Here is a 12,595-nt window from a genome sequence, read left to right as displayed (position 1 = left end):
GCTTCCGGCCCCGGCGCGAGGCCCCGCCCCGGTAGCGCCCGGGAAGCCGCTCGGCCGCGCCAGCTTGGGACGGGCTGCGGCCTCGGGGCTTCTCCCGCGCCCCGTCTCCGCCAGTGGTAGCCGGCGGGCTCCAGCGCCATGAGGCCGAGGTGAGTGCCGCGTCCCGCTGTCTTCTCGCTGCACCTCCTGGCTTGGTTCAGGCTGGTGGCCGCCGCCGCCACTACTTGGCCCTCGGCGTGTCGCTCCTGCCCGGGCACCCTACCGGGTTGGTGCCGGGTGCCGCTCGCTGGCTGAGACTCTCCGTTGGGCCCACGTCGGATCGTCCTTGCCCCCGTCGTGGGCCCCATCACTGATGCCACACCTGGCTGCCCAGGTGCCGCCTCCGCTGCCTGCTCATGCCGCATCCCAAGCCAAGAGTTTGTGGCTCTGGTTTGGTGGTGCGGTTGTGCCATCATCGGTCAAGTTAATGGAGGCCAGGGGAAGTCCGTGACAGATTACTCCCCGATGACAGCCCCACCGTTCAAGCAGGCTCGGGCACCCTCTGCCACGAAATTTGTGTTGCTGAAGGAGCAAATGAGGTTTTTTTGATGAAGATGATCATCATATTATTATTATATCCCGCCTTTTTTCCTCTTTCAGGGAACCCAAGGTGGCTTACATGCTCCTCCTCCTCTCCATTTTACACTCACAAGAACCCTGTGAGGTAGGTTAGGCTGAGAGGCAGTGACTGGCCCAAAGTCACCCAGTGAGCTTTGTGGCTGAGTGGGACTAGAACCTGGGTCTCCTGAGTCCCAGTCCAACACTCTAACCACTACACCACACTGGCTCTTGCTACCCTCCTTAATAACTTTGCCCTTTGGGGCCACTGCCCTCTCCCTGCCGCCAAGCACTTTTTCCCCAAGCGCTGCTACTGTGTGCCAGTCACTTTGCAGGTGTCCCCATGCACTGTGGGTGCTCTTGATGGGGCAGGGCGCTGGCATTTGTTTGGCTGTGGTCCTCTTAGGGCTCGGGGTGACATGGGAGCAGGGAGGTGTACTCATGCTGCTCCTGAATCACTGTACTTCCTCACTGGCTTGCCTGCAGGTGAGCTTCTTCTCCTGAGCTGTACCTTTCTTTGGCTGCTCCAGCTGACCCAGGGGGAGTCAGCTCCCAGGTGGGGGAGCTTGGGATCTGGCAGCTGCAAGGACAGGAGAATGAGTGGGCAGCGTGTGGATGCCAAAGTTGTGATGCTGGGCAAGGAGTACGTGGGCAAGACCAGCCTGGTGGAGAGATATGTTCACAATCGCTTCCTTGTGGGACCCTACCAGAATGTGAGTGTGTCCTTTCCATGGCAGAGATGGAGACAGTTGGGCTGAGCCTTTGGTCTTCCTCTCTCAACTCCTACCGCCCCACCTTCTAAATTGTTCTTTGCTTTTATGCTTAAGTTCTCAGGATTTGTTTTTTTGGTTTTTTAAATGTACATTGTGAAATGGGCATTTGCAGGGTGGGGGTGATAAACTCCTGGGAACTTTGGGCAGCATGAGAGAAAGTGAAAGTATTTTATGAGAGGGGGCCATATTGGCTGGAGGAACTGCTAATGCCTGCTAAAGCAGCTTTGCATTTCATAGAATTGCAAAATTCACAAGCATTACTAGTCCAGAAAAATATTTACTTGCTTGCCTGCAAGCACATATTTCTGTTAGTTATCTGTGACACAGTGGCCTGAAATGTGAAAAAATACCTTTCTTCCCATTCACAAAAGGCTCCCTGTTTAGGCCACCAGGAAGTAATACTTCCTGGCTACCAGGGACTACTTACAAGGGGCTGATGGGGTGTGGTGTAGCTGCTTTCATAGGCAGTCTTCTTGTTTTAGACAATAGGTGCTGCATTTGTGGCCAAAGTGATGCCCGTGGGAGGCCGGACGGTGACCTTGGGAATCTGGGTAAGTCGGATTGGAGGTGCAAGCTGTATTGGCTGTTTGCCATAACCTATAACATTCCAGAGAACCTGTAGTGCTTTGGCTGTGCAGGGGAATGGCAGGTTGCTTCTTATTATCAACACTGCTGTGATGAGAGGAACTTTGGTGGTGAGGGTTCCTGGCCTTCCTAACTTGAGGCCTCTCCCCCAAGATCTTTCGACATGTTTGTTTTCGTTCCTCCATTTTGATCATCCTGTTTGCACTGCCTGGAAGAGGGCTTCAGGATTCTTTGCTGCTGGGTACAAAATCTGACTCCTTTCCCATTGCTATTTTCTAGGATACAGCTGGCTCGGAGAGGTATGAGGCCATGAGCCGGATATACTACCGTGGGGCAAAAGCTGCCATTGTATGTTATGGTAAGAGCTTGCATGCTGATTCAGGTGCAGGGTAGTGCTGGATCTCCAGCGCTCAGAGGACATGCATCTCGCATGCATGCATGGGCAGGCTTGGGTGGACTGACCTTACGGACTAGGAGAGGGCCGTGCAAGCCACACCATTGTTCTGAAGGAGAGTTGCGCATAAAGCTTGAACAATATAAAGCCAACATAGAAGGAGTATGATGGGTGTGTTGTGTTACATGGGAGTTTATTGCTCTGTGCATAATCAGGCCCTTCTATCAGTGTGGGTCTTTTGAGAGTCTCCCGATCTCTGTCTGCTACCATCACCTTCTGACTGGGACAGACTGCCCTGTAGACAAGGTGATTCCACTACACGGTTTCCAGTCAAGAACATGCCTTGACTAGCCACGGCAATAACTCCTCAGGAGGTGGTCACTTAGCCTCTGCTCTACTTGCCCACAGTGCTGCTGCTTTCCCTTCTTCCCATGGTGCTGCCAACTCCAGTTACCTTCCTCCCAGCTGAGGAACTGCGTGCTTTGCCTCAGGACTAGTGGCAGTGAGAGAAATTCTCATGCAGCATTATGGAGGCTGCTTCATTGTGGTTCTGTTTGTCTCCCTGATAAGACCCAGGGCCAGCCGTTCCGCTGCCTGAAGCAGAGCTTAAATGGTAGCATTCGCCTCCCACCCCCAGAGCCAGCACTTTAAAACAGCCTTCCTCAGCCTGCTGCCCTCCAGATGTTGTGGACTACAGCTCCCGGCATTCCTGACCATTGGCTGGGGCTGATGGGAGTTGATGTCCAAAACATCTAGAGGGCACCGGGTTGGAAAAGGTGCTTTAAAAATTTTTGCTGCAGCATCCAGACACCAATTCCTGCCTTCAAAGATCTCTTGCCTTCCCCCCCAGCTCCGCCCCATTACTTGCAGTGCCACCTGGAGGAGGTAGTTTCACGCTGCTGTGTGGTCAGGTCTGCCCCAGCTAAGATCTTGTGCTTGGTACTGTCTAGAAGGGAGGTACAAAGCTGCCTCTGTAGCACAGCTGTGTTAAGGGGCAATGCTACGGAAGCGGCACATGTAGTTCCATCTCCTCCACTGGCAAATGTCATGATGGCAGTTGAGTTGCTTGAGGGAAATCGTTAGTTGCCACAGGCAAGTGCTAAATTACAAGAATTGTGTTGACTATGGCAGATTAGTCATCACTGGGGAAAGTTTTCTCATGTTTGCGTGTCTAAACACACAATTCCATGCATTTTGTTACATTGGAATTGAGCCTTAATAGGAACAAAAGCTTCTCTACCCAGCCACGCTGATTCGGTGGAGCTGATGCAATCAAACCATACTCCCTTGGATGCCTGAGGAAGCTGGGCAATTCCCGTTAGCCTTGCCTTTCTTGGGAGGGGAGCTTTTTTGCCTATCTTAATATCCATAGATTATACCAAGGATCTCAGAGGCCTTGGCAGTGGTTCTGTCATGAACCATTTATGAAAGAGAGCAATGACTCATTGGTTCTAGTCCCTTGATGTGTGCTGTACCTACATAAGGGTGAGTGAGACTGCTTTATGTGTTTTGGGGTGGGATCTAGTCTTGACACCTCGTCACCTCCACAGATCTTACTGACAGCAGCAGTTTCCAGAGAGCAAAATTCTGGGTGAATGAGCTGCAGAACTTTGAGGAGGTAAGTAGATCTCCATTTCCAGGCAGGGAAAAAGCTATACTTGACCTTTCTGGAAGAGCAGCAGGGAATGTTGCTCTTTCAGAGGCCTGCATATGAGACTTAATATGGCTACCAATGTGAGACTGTTGGGGTACTGGAGAGTGGTGTTGGTATTTGTTATGTATTGTATGTTTGATTTAAATCTCACTCTTTGGGAAGCTCCAAGTTTACGTGGGGCTTCCAGACAGTTTCCCATCCAGTTACCGATCAGACTGAGGTCTGCTTAGATTTAGTAGTGTAACGGCATTGTGTGTCCTCTGACCATTCCCTCCCTCATCTCTGTTAATGGTGTGTGCCCTGGGATTGTGTTTTGGGCATTACGGGGGACTGTTTCAGCAGATTAATGGGTTGTTTCTGGAGGTGAGCTTGATCTGGCCACGTAGCTTCTTGGGACCAGGTGAGAGTATATCTACTTGCAAGACTGACCTTGTACTTGCCTTGTTCTCTTCCTCTGCAGAACTGCAGGATCTATCTGTGTGGCACTAAGAGTGACTTGTTGGACGAGGACAGGCGAAGGCGGGGAATTGACTTCCATGATGTCCAGGACTATGCTGATGGTGTGTTTTCTTCACTTGTTGCTGAGAGAGCGGGGAGCGCTCCATTGCTGGGGTCCCCTTTATGAGGTATTCATGGGCAGTTCAAGTTGACTGCCCAACTTACCATCAGGCTGAGCATGTGCTCAACAACAAAGGTTGTTTGCAGCAACCTTTATAGGGAATTCAGTCACTGGCCACACTGCCTGTGCCTTCTGCAATGTTAGGGTTTGGGAAGGGTGAAGGGAGGGGGAGCTGGCCACTTCCACGGGTTGGGAGAAGGTTGTGTTGAACACACAAGCTCTAGAGTCGAGACACAGCTTGAGGACCTAGGGCTGGGTGGCCTACAGGAGCAGCTGGTGCATCATCTGTCATGGATGCTTAGAGAGATTTTCCCTTAAACTCTCCCCTGACATACTGTAATTTCAGAGATCAAAGCTGAGCTATTTGAAACCTCCAGTAAGACTGGACAGAATGTGGGTGAGTATCCTTTCTGGAGTGTATTACATGTCTTTATGTAAAGCAGGGGTAGGGAACCTCTTTCAGCCTGAGGGCCAAATTGAATTTCAGAGAAGCCCCTGGGTGGGCTGCATTCCAGTGGTGGGCGAGGCCGAAGGCAAAAGGGGTAGAGCCACAATGTTTGCAAAATACCAGCATATTGTAGCTTAAAGTTCTTCCTGCCTTAGGAGAGGCATTTCAACTTTTTAGAATGGGGAAAAACCTGCACAAAAGCTGGGTGACCACCAAATGATTGGTGGTTGGGGGAAAGGGGGTGGAGCCAGGGAAAGGGGGCGGGGCCATCTGGGGAACTCTGGAGGGCCAGATTTGGCCCCCAGGCCTGAGGTTCTCCATCCCTGTGCTAAAGCGTAGCTGGTACACTTGGACCACCTCATCCCAGAATGGGTAGGAATGATGTGGGCTAGATTGCTGCTCTCTTCCTCTTTTCCTCGGGCCATCTTTCCTCTGTTCTGCTAGTTCCTGACTGCTGGGGCTGGGGCAGTTTGCAGATGGAATCACTGTGCCTCCTGAGGAGGAAAGAGGATATTGAGTAACCACCGTTGCTCTCTGTTCAGAATAAAACTGCAGCACAATTCTGAGCATGTTTATTCAAAAGCAAATCCCACTGTGTTCAGGACTACCATCACTGCAGTCTGTGAGCAGACAAGTGGGATAGGTAGTTGTGCCACAAAGCATGTCCATGAGATTAATTTGGCTGCCTCAACAATCGCTGAGTTCTGTAGAACACCTGAGTAGATCTGAAGATAGCTGTGGGTAAGGCATGCATGACCTTGTGACGTTGGTTTTTTTTTTTTTTAGATGAACTCTTCCAGAAGGTGGCTGAGGATTATGTGCAGTTTACTGCCTTTGAGATGACCGGTGAGCTTCTTAGCAAGATCCTTCTGCCTTTCATGCACTTACAAGCCCTTGTGAAAATACTTCTATCCAGCACATTCCCATCACATGGGAGTGAGTCTTGGAGATGCTCTCTGAATGACATAGTTGTGAGGGTATCCTAAGTAATGCCTACATTCTTGTTACACACGGGGGAAGCAGAGGGTCAGTGAACATCACTCTACTGCAGGAGTGGGCAGAAAGTAGATCTCCAGATGTTTTGGTCTTCAACTCCCAGCATTCCTGAGCATTGGCCATGCTGGCAGGGGCTTCTGGGAGTTAAAGTCCCAAATATCTGGACATCTGCCTTCTGCCCCACCTTACTCTACTGCCTTGTTGGTAATGTGGAGGGTTGGGAGCGGTGGCTGAAGAGGCAGGGTGTTGACCCTTACACCTTGGGTGCATTCATATGATCAGAATAGGGCACAACTCTCCTCTGGGAAGTGGAAGTGTTTTTAACGGAGCCGTAAGAATCCTGCTGCCGCAGATGTGCACCACTTGTCTAATCCTTGTATATGTTTTGCTTTCAGAGGAAAAAGGAGTTGATCTGAGCCAAAAGAGCAGCAGCACCTACTTCTACAGCTGTTGCCATCACTGAATTCTTCCCTTATTTTGCCAAAAGCAGTGCTCCCCTTTGAGGTTAGAGGTTCATGCTCTTCTGACAGTTCATGCCTTTTACCTGCTATATGGCGTGTCTTGCCCTTCGGACATGTAGAGCATCACTAGCCGGCACCTCTCCTTGGAACAGGGTGAGAGAAAATGCAGCAGACCCATAGTTTTTCTGCATACACTGCAAGACTTGCTGCCTTGTTGACCAGAGACCATGATTGCCTTGTGGTCCCACCCCCTCCAGAGGCTGACTTAAATTATTGAAGCATCAGGAATTGCGATTTTTCACAACTGGCTTCTTGCAGGAGACCCCAAGCTGGCTGTGGTCGATTCTGCCATTTTGTCGGTGTTGCCTGATTCTTTGCTTGTTATTTAAATGGCTTCCAATAAGTTATATGAATGTAAATAAAAGTGCATTGTGGTTCTGTGTTGCTGAGGAACATGGTCAGGTTTATGTTCTTGGTTGAGCCGAGACTGTGTTTGAACTAATCTAACAGGAGAGTTCCTGCAGAAGATGGTGGCTTACCTTTCATCAGCAATTACAGTTGGAGAGACAACACCTCTGAGTCAGGAGTATGTGTATGCCTTTCATACTATGGGGGGTTATACATGGCCAGGCCTGACCATCAACTTCCAGCAGTCAGTATTTCTCTGTGATGATCTGGCAGCAAGGACAAAAGCTTGTTTTGGGTAAAAAGGTAGATGTATGGGGCTCAGGCATTTGCCAAGATCTTGCATTGGCCAATTTTGGCTGATAAAAATGTACATATGAGAACAGGCTGAGTTGATCCTGTACTGTGGAAGTACCTTTTGTCATGTCTAGCTGCTTGTATGTAGACAGTGGGGCTGTGATTATAAGCAGGGACTACTAAATCTATAGTTGAACAGAGCCCCTTAGGTGCCAATTCATGCATCAGGTGCTGCTAGGGAAGACAGAGGTGCTGATGGGCTTTGGGATCAGCGTGGCAGTTACAGCACTAGCACCATGTAGAAGTTGGGAGCATGAAATATTAGGCTCAGTGGGAAGGTTACAAAACTAATGCAAATACATTTGCCATTTCTGACAAGAGTGAGTTATCGTATGTTTTCTTTTATGTGATCAAACACAATGGTGTCGCATCTCAAACGAAACTGTGGAGTGTATAACACTATCATAAGTTTGTTACCCCAAGCAAATGAGGTTTATCCCATCATAGCCCCTTGCATCTTGTTTTATGCTTTAAAAGTGTGGCTGGATAGTTCTCTACTACTGTACTAAAGATAATAGCCACTTCTTTGGGGCCTAGATGAGCAGAGTAGACCTTGCATATATGGCTCTCCATTGCTGACACGAGGGTTATTTCCTGGACCATTTCTTTACAATTGTTCTTAATTTAGGGAATTATTTTGACATACATTTGCCTGCTAAGGAACAGCACATGGCATACTGGATCCTAGGGTGGGAGACTAGGGCACGCTCCCTAATTTGCATGGGATGGCAGCCAGAATTATTGGGCATATTATTCCAATGAACCTGAGAATTCACCTTTAAAAAAGCCTCTAAAGTTGCACTGCAGGGGGAGATGAGTAATGGTCAGGATGTGCGTGTGCCATTCCTAATCTCATCAAGGAACCCCAAGCTTCCTATGAATACTTGGATGTATTCCTATCTGAGCCGTTATGACTTCAAGCTGTTGCCTACTCTTTACCTAAAGTGACTTAAAGTGCATTAGAAAGCACAACTGTATATAGGTGAGAACACAGCTGTCTCATTTACTGACTTCTACTGCCACCTGTGAAACACAGAAGTCTGAATATTCTTCCCACTACCAGAAGTTTCCTACCTCCAAAAAGTTCACTTTAATCACTTATGTATTCTGCAACTACAATAATCTCTCCTAGAAGGGAGTCAGTTGTGCTCATCCTTGTTCTAGGCAAACAAATATATGGAGAAAAGGGTTACATCATCCTATGCCTTTGATGATGATAAAGGTGGGGAGGGGGGCTAGAGGGAAGATGGCAAGACCCTTGCAAAAACAGACAGGCTAATCAACTCTTGTAGACTGCCTGTTAATACAGGGAGGGGGAGAGTCTACAAATTCATGAGAAACAGATACAGTCAGGGCCAGAAATATTGGAACAAGGATAACTGTTTTGGCAGTTGGCCTCTGTACACCACCACATTGAAGTTGAAAAGAAACACACACAGATGGGAGCGAAGTCAGGACTTTCGGCTGTAATTCAAGGGGTTTGACAGAATGGCACTAACCATTCAGGAAATACAGCCAGTGGCATACACACACACACACCCATCATTGGTGGCTCATAAGTAATGGAACAAATGGCTGACAAGCAGCTGCATGGCCAGGTGTGGCCTGTTTCCTGGGTACCCCGTGACCAATCAAACAGATAAAAGGCCCGGAGGTGGCTCTGAGTGTTACATTTGCATTTGGTAGCTGTTCACTGGAACTCCCAACATGAGGTCCAAAGAGGGGTCCATGCGCGTGAAGGAGGCCATCATTAGGCTGAGGAAACAACATAAACGTATCAGAGAGATAGCAAAAACAGTGGGAGTGGCCAATACAACAGTTTGGAACATCCTGAAAAAGAAGGAATTAACTGGCAAGCTCAGCAACAGCAAAAGGCCTGGAAGACCACGGAAGACAACTAAAGTGGATGACCGCAGAATTCTGCTCATGGTGAAGAGGAACCCTTTCACAACATCTAGCCAGGCCAAGAAAGCTCTTGCGGAGGTAGGCATGTCATTGTCAACATCTACAGTCAAGAGACGGCTTTATGAATGTAAATACAGAGGCTTCACAACAAGGTGCAAACCGCTGGTAACGCTCAAGAACCAAAAGGCCAGATTAGCCTTTGCCAGCAAACACCTAAAAAATCCTGCCCAGTTCTGGAATAAGATTCTTTGGACTGATAAAACCAAGATTAACTTGTGCCAGAATGATGGGAAAAGTATGGAGAAGGAAAAGAACAGCTCATGATCCAAAGCATACCACATCGTCTGTCAAACAGGGTGGAGGCAGTGTTATGGCACGGGCATGTATGGCTGCCAATGGAACTGGGTCACTGGTGTTTATTGATGACCTGACTGCTGATCAAAGCAGCAGGATGAATTCTGAAGTGTATAGGGCTATAACTTCTGCTCAGATTCAGCCGAATGCTGCCAAACTGATAGGACGCCGCTTCATATTGCAGATGGATAATGACCCAAAACACACAGCAGAAGCTACCCAAGAGTTTCTCCAGGCAGAGAAGTGGGATGTTCTTCAGTGGCCAAGTCAGTCACCTGATCTCAACCCAATAGAGCATGGTTTTCCCTTACTGAAGACAAGACTGAAGGCAGAAAGACCCACAAACAAGCAGCAGCTGAAGGCAGCTGCAGTAAAGGCCTGGCAAAGCATCACAAGGGAGGAAACGCAGCATTTGGTCATGTCCATGGGTTCCATGGGCCGCGGTGGCTTAGAGGTTAAGACGCTGAACTGCAGACTGGAAGGTCGGCAGGACAGCAGTTCGAGACCCGAGTGCTGCGTGACGGAGTGAGCTCCCATCTTCAGTCCCAGCTCCTGCCAACCTAGCAGTTCAAAAGCAAGAAATTGCAAGTAGATAAATAGGTACCGCCTCGGCGGGAAAGGTAACAGCGTTCCGTGCACCTTGGTGTTCAGTCATGCTGGCCACATGACCACAGAAGCTTCTTCGGACAGCGCTGGCTCTTTGGCTTAGAAACGGGGATGAGCACCGCACCCTAGAGTCGGACACGACTGGTTGGGGACACCTTTACCTTTTACCTTTATGAGTTCCAGACTTCAGGCAGTCATTGACCGCAAAGGATTTTCATCCAGGTATTTAAGGCGACCCTTCAGTTTGAAATGATGTTGGTTTGTTCCATTACTTATGAGCCACCAATGATGGGTGTGTGTGTGTGTGTGTGTATGCCACTGGCTGTATTTCCTGAATGGTTAGTGCCATTCTGTCAAACCCCTTGAATTACAGCTGAAAGTCCTTGCTTCGCTCCCATCTGGGTGTGTTTCCTTTCAACTTCAATGTGGTGGTGTACAGAGGCCAACTGCCAAAACAGTTATCCTTGTTCCAATATTTCTGGCCCTGACTGTATACACAAAAAAGGGTGGATAGGTGAGTAAATCAGAAAGTAATTAGATTCTCCCTGTAGTGGAGCGTGCAGTGAACTTCCCAACAGCAGGGTGCTTTATATTTAAGAACACAGTTTTCCAGCAGCACCTTATTCTTTCCTATAGGAAACAGGACGCACACACCCCAGTTTCTCCATACAGTGTTTATAATTCACGTGATATATTATTTCTCCCTGTCATCCTATCCAGTCCATTTCAAAAGGAAATTGGGTGGCTCTCTTTCTTCCTGGCTTTGTTCTCAAAAGTGATGGATGAGCATGTCAACTTTACAATGTTCTTTTTTGTGTTTCAAAAACTGAAAGGGACTATGATACTTCTTCAATCACTTGTGAATCATAAAGCCAGCATAACAGCCCTAGGGAGGCTTGCATGATCTGAGGCAATGGGGATGGAACTGGAAGATGCCCAAGTGATCAAGCAAGCAGCACTACTAGCAATTTGCTCTTAACTTCATATTCACACAAGTTACTCAAAATCCTGAAATAAAGGAAAGGAGCACAGTAAATGTAGCTTAGTCATGACAGCCTCAGGTATCAATATTTCTCAGCTTCCCCCTTACAGGTAGTAAAAGTAACACACTATCAAATGGTTTGATTAAAGTCTTTGCAATTGAGTGCTATGAGGATTAAACAATCTCCCACTGTCTCCTAGTCCTGTCCCAGCCTTTTGCATCCTTGGCTTTTAGCAACCACCGAAACTTCCTGCATTTCATCATGGGAGAGCGATGACACCCATTGGTTCCAAGGAAAGGTTTTCTAAAACTCCCAAGTTAGAACTTAAATGTTAGGATAGGAAGGAATTCAGTGCCACACGTTACATGGTAAAAGATCCTGCAAAAGCACAGCTGTAATCTCCCATGCTTCTGACAAAGAATATGGATATGCTGTTCATAGGTCTGATGAGCATTTGTAAAATCAGCAAGTATAGTCCAGTGGCTGTTTTTTTATTCTAGCTATTAATATATGTGCAGTGTAATCCTAAGCACATTTACTCAGAAGTCAGTTCTACTGAGCTAAATGGGTGTGATTTATGAAAGTGTGCTCAGGACTTCAGCCTAAGGCTGCAATCCTATGCACAGTTGCCAGGCACGGCAGTAAGCTCCATTGAACACAGTGTACGTCAGCTCCAAGTAAACTTACATAAGATGTCCCAGAACACTCTTGTCAATTACCTTAATTAAGGTGGCCGTTCTGGAGCAAATATCAACATTAAATTGTTGAAGTACAATTCATCAAGAGATTCTACTCTGTTTCTGTGGTTTGGATAAGGACAAAGCTTTAAAAAAAAAATCACACTACATATATTAATCAGTTCACCGCTGAAATGTCTGTTATCACCCAGCTCTGTTTTGTGAATGAGTTGCTAAATTATCCCTCTGTACTTCCTGCATTTCAATTCCATCACCACCCCGACACACACAATTTACATCTCCCCCACTCCCAACATGTGTATATATACAGTCAAGCCAGAAATATTGGAACAAGGATAACTGTTTTGGCAGTTGGCCTCTGTACACCACCACATTGAAGTTGAAAGGAAACACACTCAGATGGGAGCGGACTTTCAGCTGTAATTCAAGGGGTTTGACAGAATGGCACTAACCATTCAGGAAATACAGCCAGTGGCATACACACACACACACCCATCATTGGTGGCTCATAAGTAATGAAACAAACCAACATCATTTCAAACTGAAGGATCGTCTTTAATACCTGGATGAAAATCCTTTGCAGTCAATGACTGCCTGAAGTCTGGAACCCATGGACATGACCAAATGCTGCATTTCCTCCCTCGGGATGCTTTGCCAGGCCTTTACTGCAGCTGCCTTCAGCTGCTGCTTGTTTGTGGGTCTTTCTGCCTTCAGTCTTGTCTTCAGTAAGGGAAAACCATGCTCTATTGGGTTGAGATCA

At 47.8% G+C, this 12,595-nt stretch overlaps 1 protein-coding gene across 3 annotated transcripts; it reads left to right on the top strand.

The window, feature by feature from the left end:
• The first annotated feature begins 17 nt into the window (after positions 1–17).
• On the top strand, positions 18–7,611 carry RAB24 (RAB24, member RAS oncogene family). Of its 3 annotated transcripts, none has more exons than XM_084839403.1 (10): positions 18–149; positions 640–703; positions 1,128–1,310; positions 1,853–1,921; positions 2,235–2,313; positions 3,900–3,967; positions 4,464–4,563; positions 4,969–5,019; positions 5,857–5,916; positions 6,462–7,611. In XM_084839403.1, exons 1-10 carry the CDS (start codon positions 139–141, stop codon positions 6,527–6,529), a joined length of 753 nt encoding a protein of 250 aa, XP_084695529.1. In that variant the 5' UTR covers positions 18–138; the 3' UTR covers positions 6,530–7,611. The 3 variants fall into 3 exon arrangements, with proteins under 3 accessions (XP_084695529.1, XP_084695530.1, XP_084695531.1); XM_084839404.1 differs by having other exon boundaries at positions 1,084–1,310; XM_084839405.1 differs by lacking the exon at positions 640–703 and having other exon boundaries at positions 1,084–1,310.
• Positions 7,612–12,595: the final 4,984 nt, after the last annotated feature.

Source organism: Heloderma suspectum, chromosome 2, assembly GCF_057233095.1.
Source record: "Heloderma suspectum isolate Gila_16-S chromosome 2, 16-S_ref, whole genome shotgun sequence".
Classification (NCBI taxonomy): domain Eukaryota; kingdom Metazoa; phylum Chordata; class Lepidosauria; order Squamata; family Helodermatidae; genus Heloderma; species Heloderma suspectum.
Note: the sequence above shows the minus strand (reverse complement) of the source record. Positions and strands in the feature narration are given on the sequence as shown.

Coding starts and splice junctions, on each gene's coding strand:
- RAB24 (XM_084839403.1), top strand. Junction 3,968..4,463: donor AGCTGCAGAACTTTGAGGAG/GTAAGTAGATCT, acceptor CTTCCTCTGCAG/AACTGCAGGATCTATCTGTG. Junction 5,020..5,856: donor TAAGACTGGACAGAATGTGG/GTGAGTATCCTT, acceptor TTTTTTTTTTAG/ATGAACTCTTCCAGAAGGTG.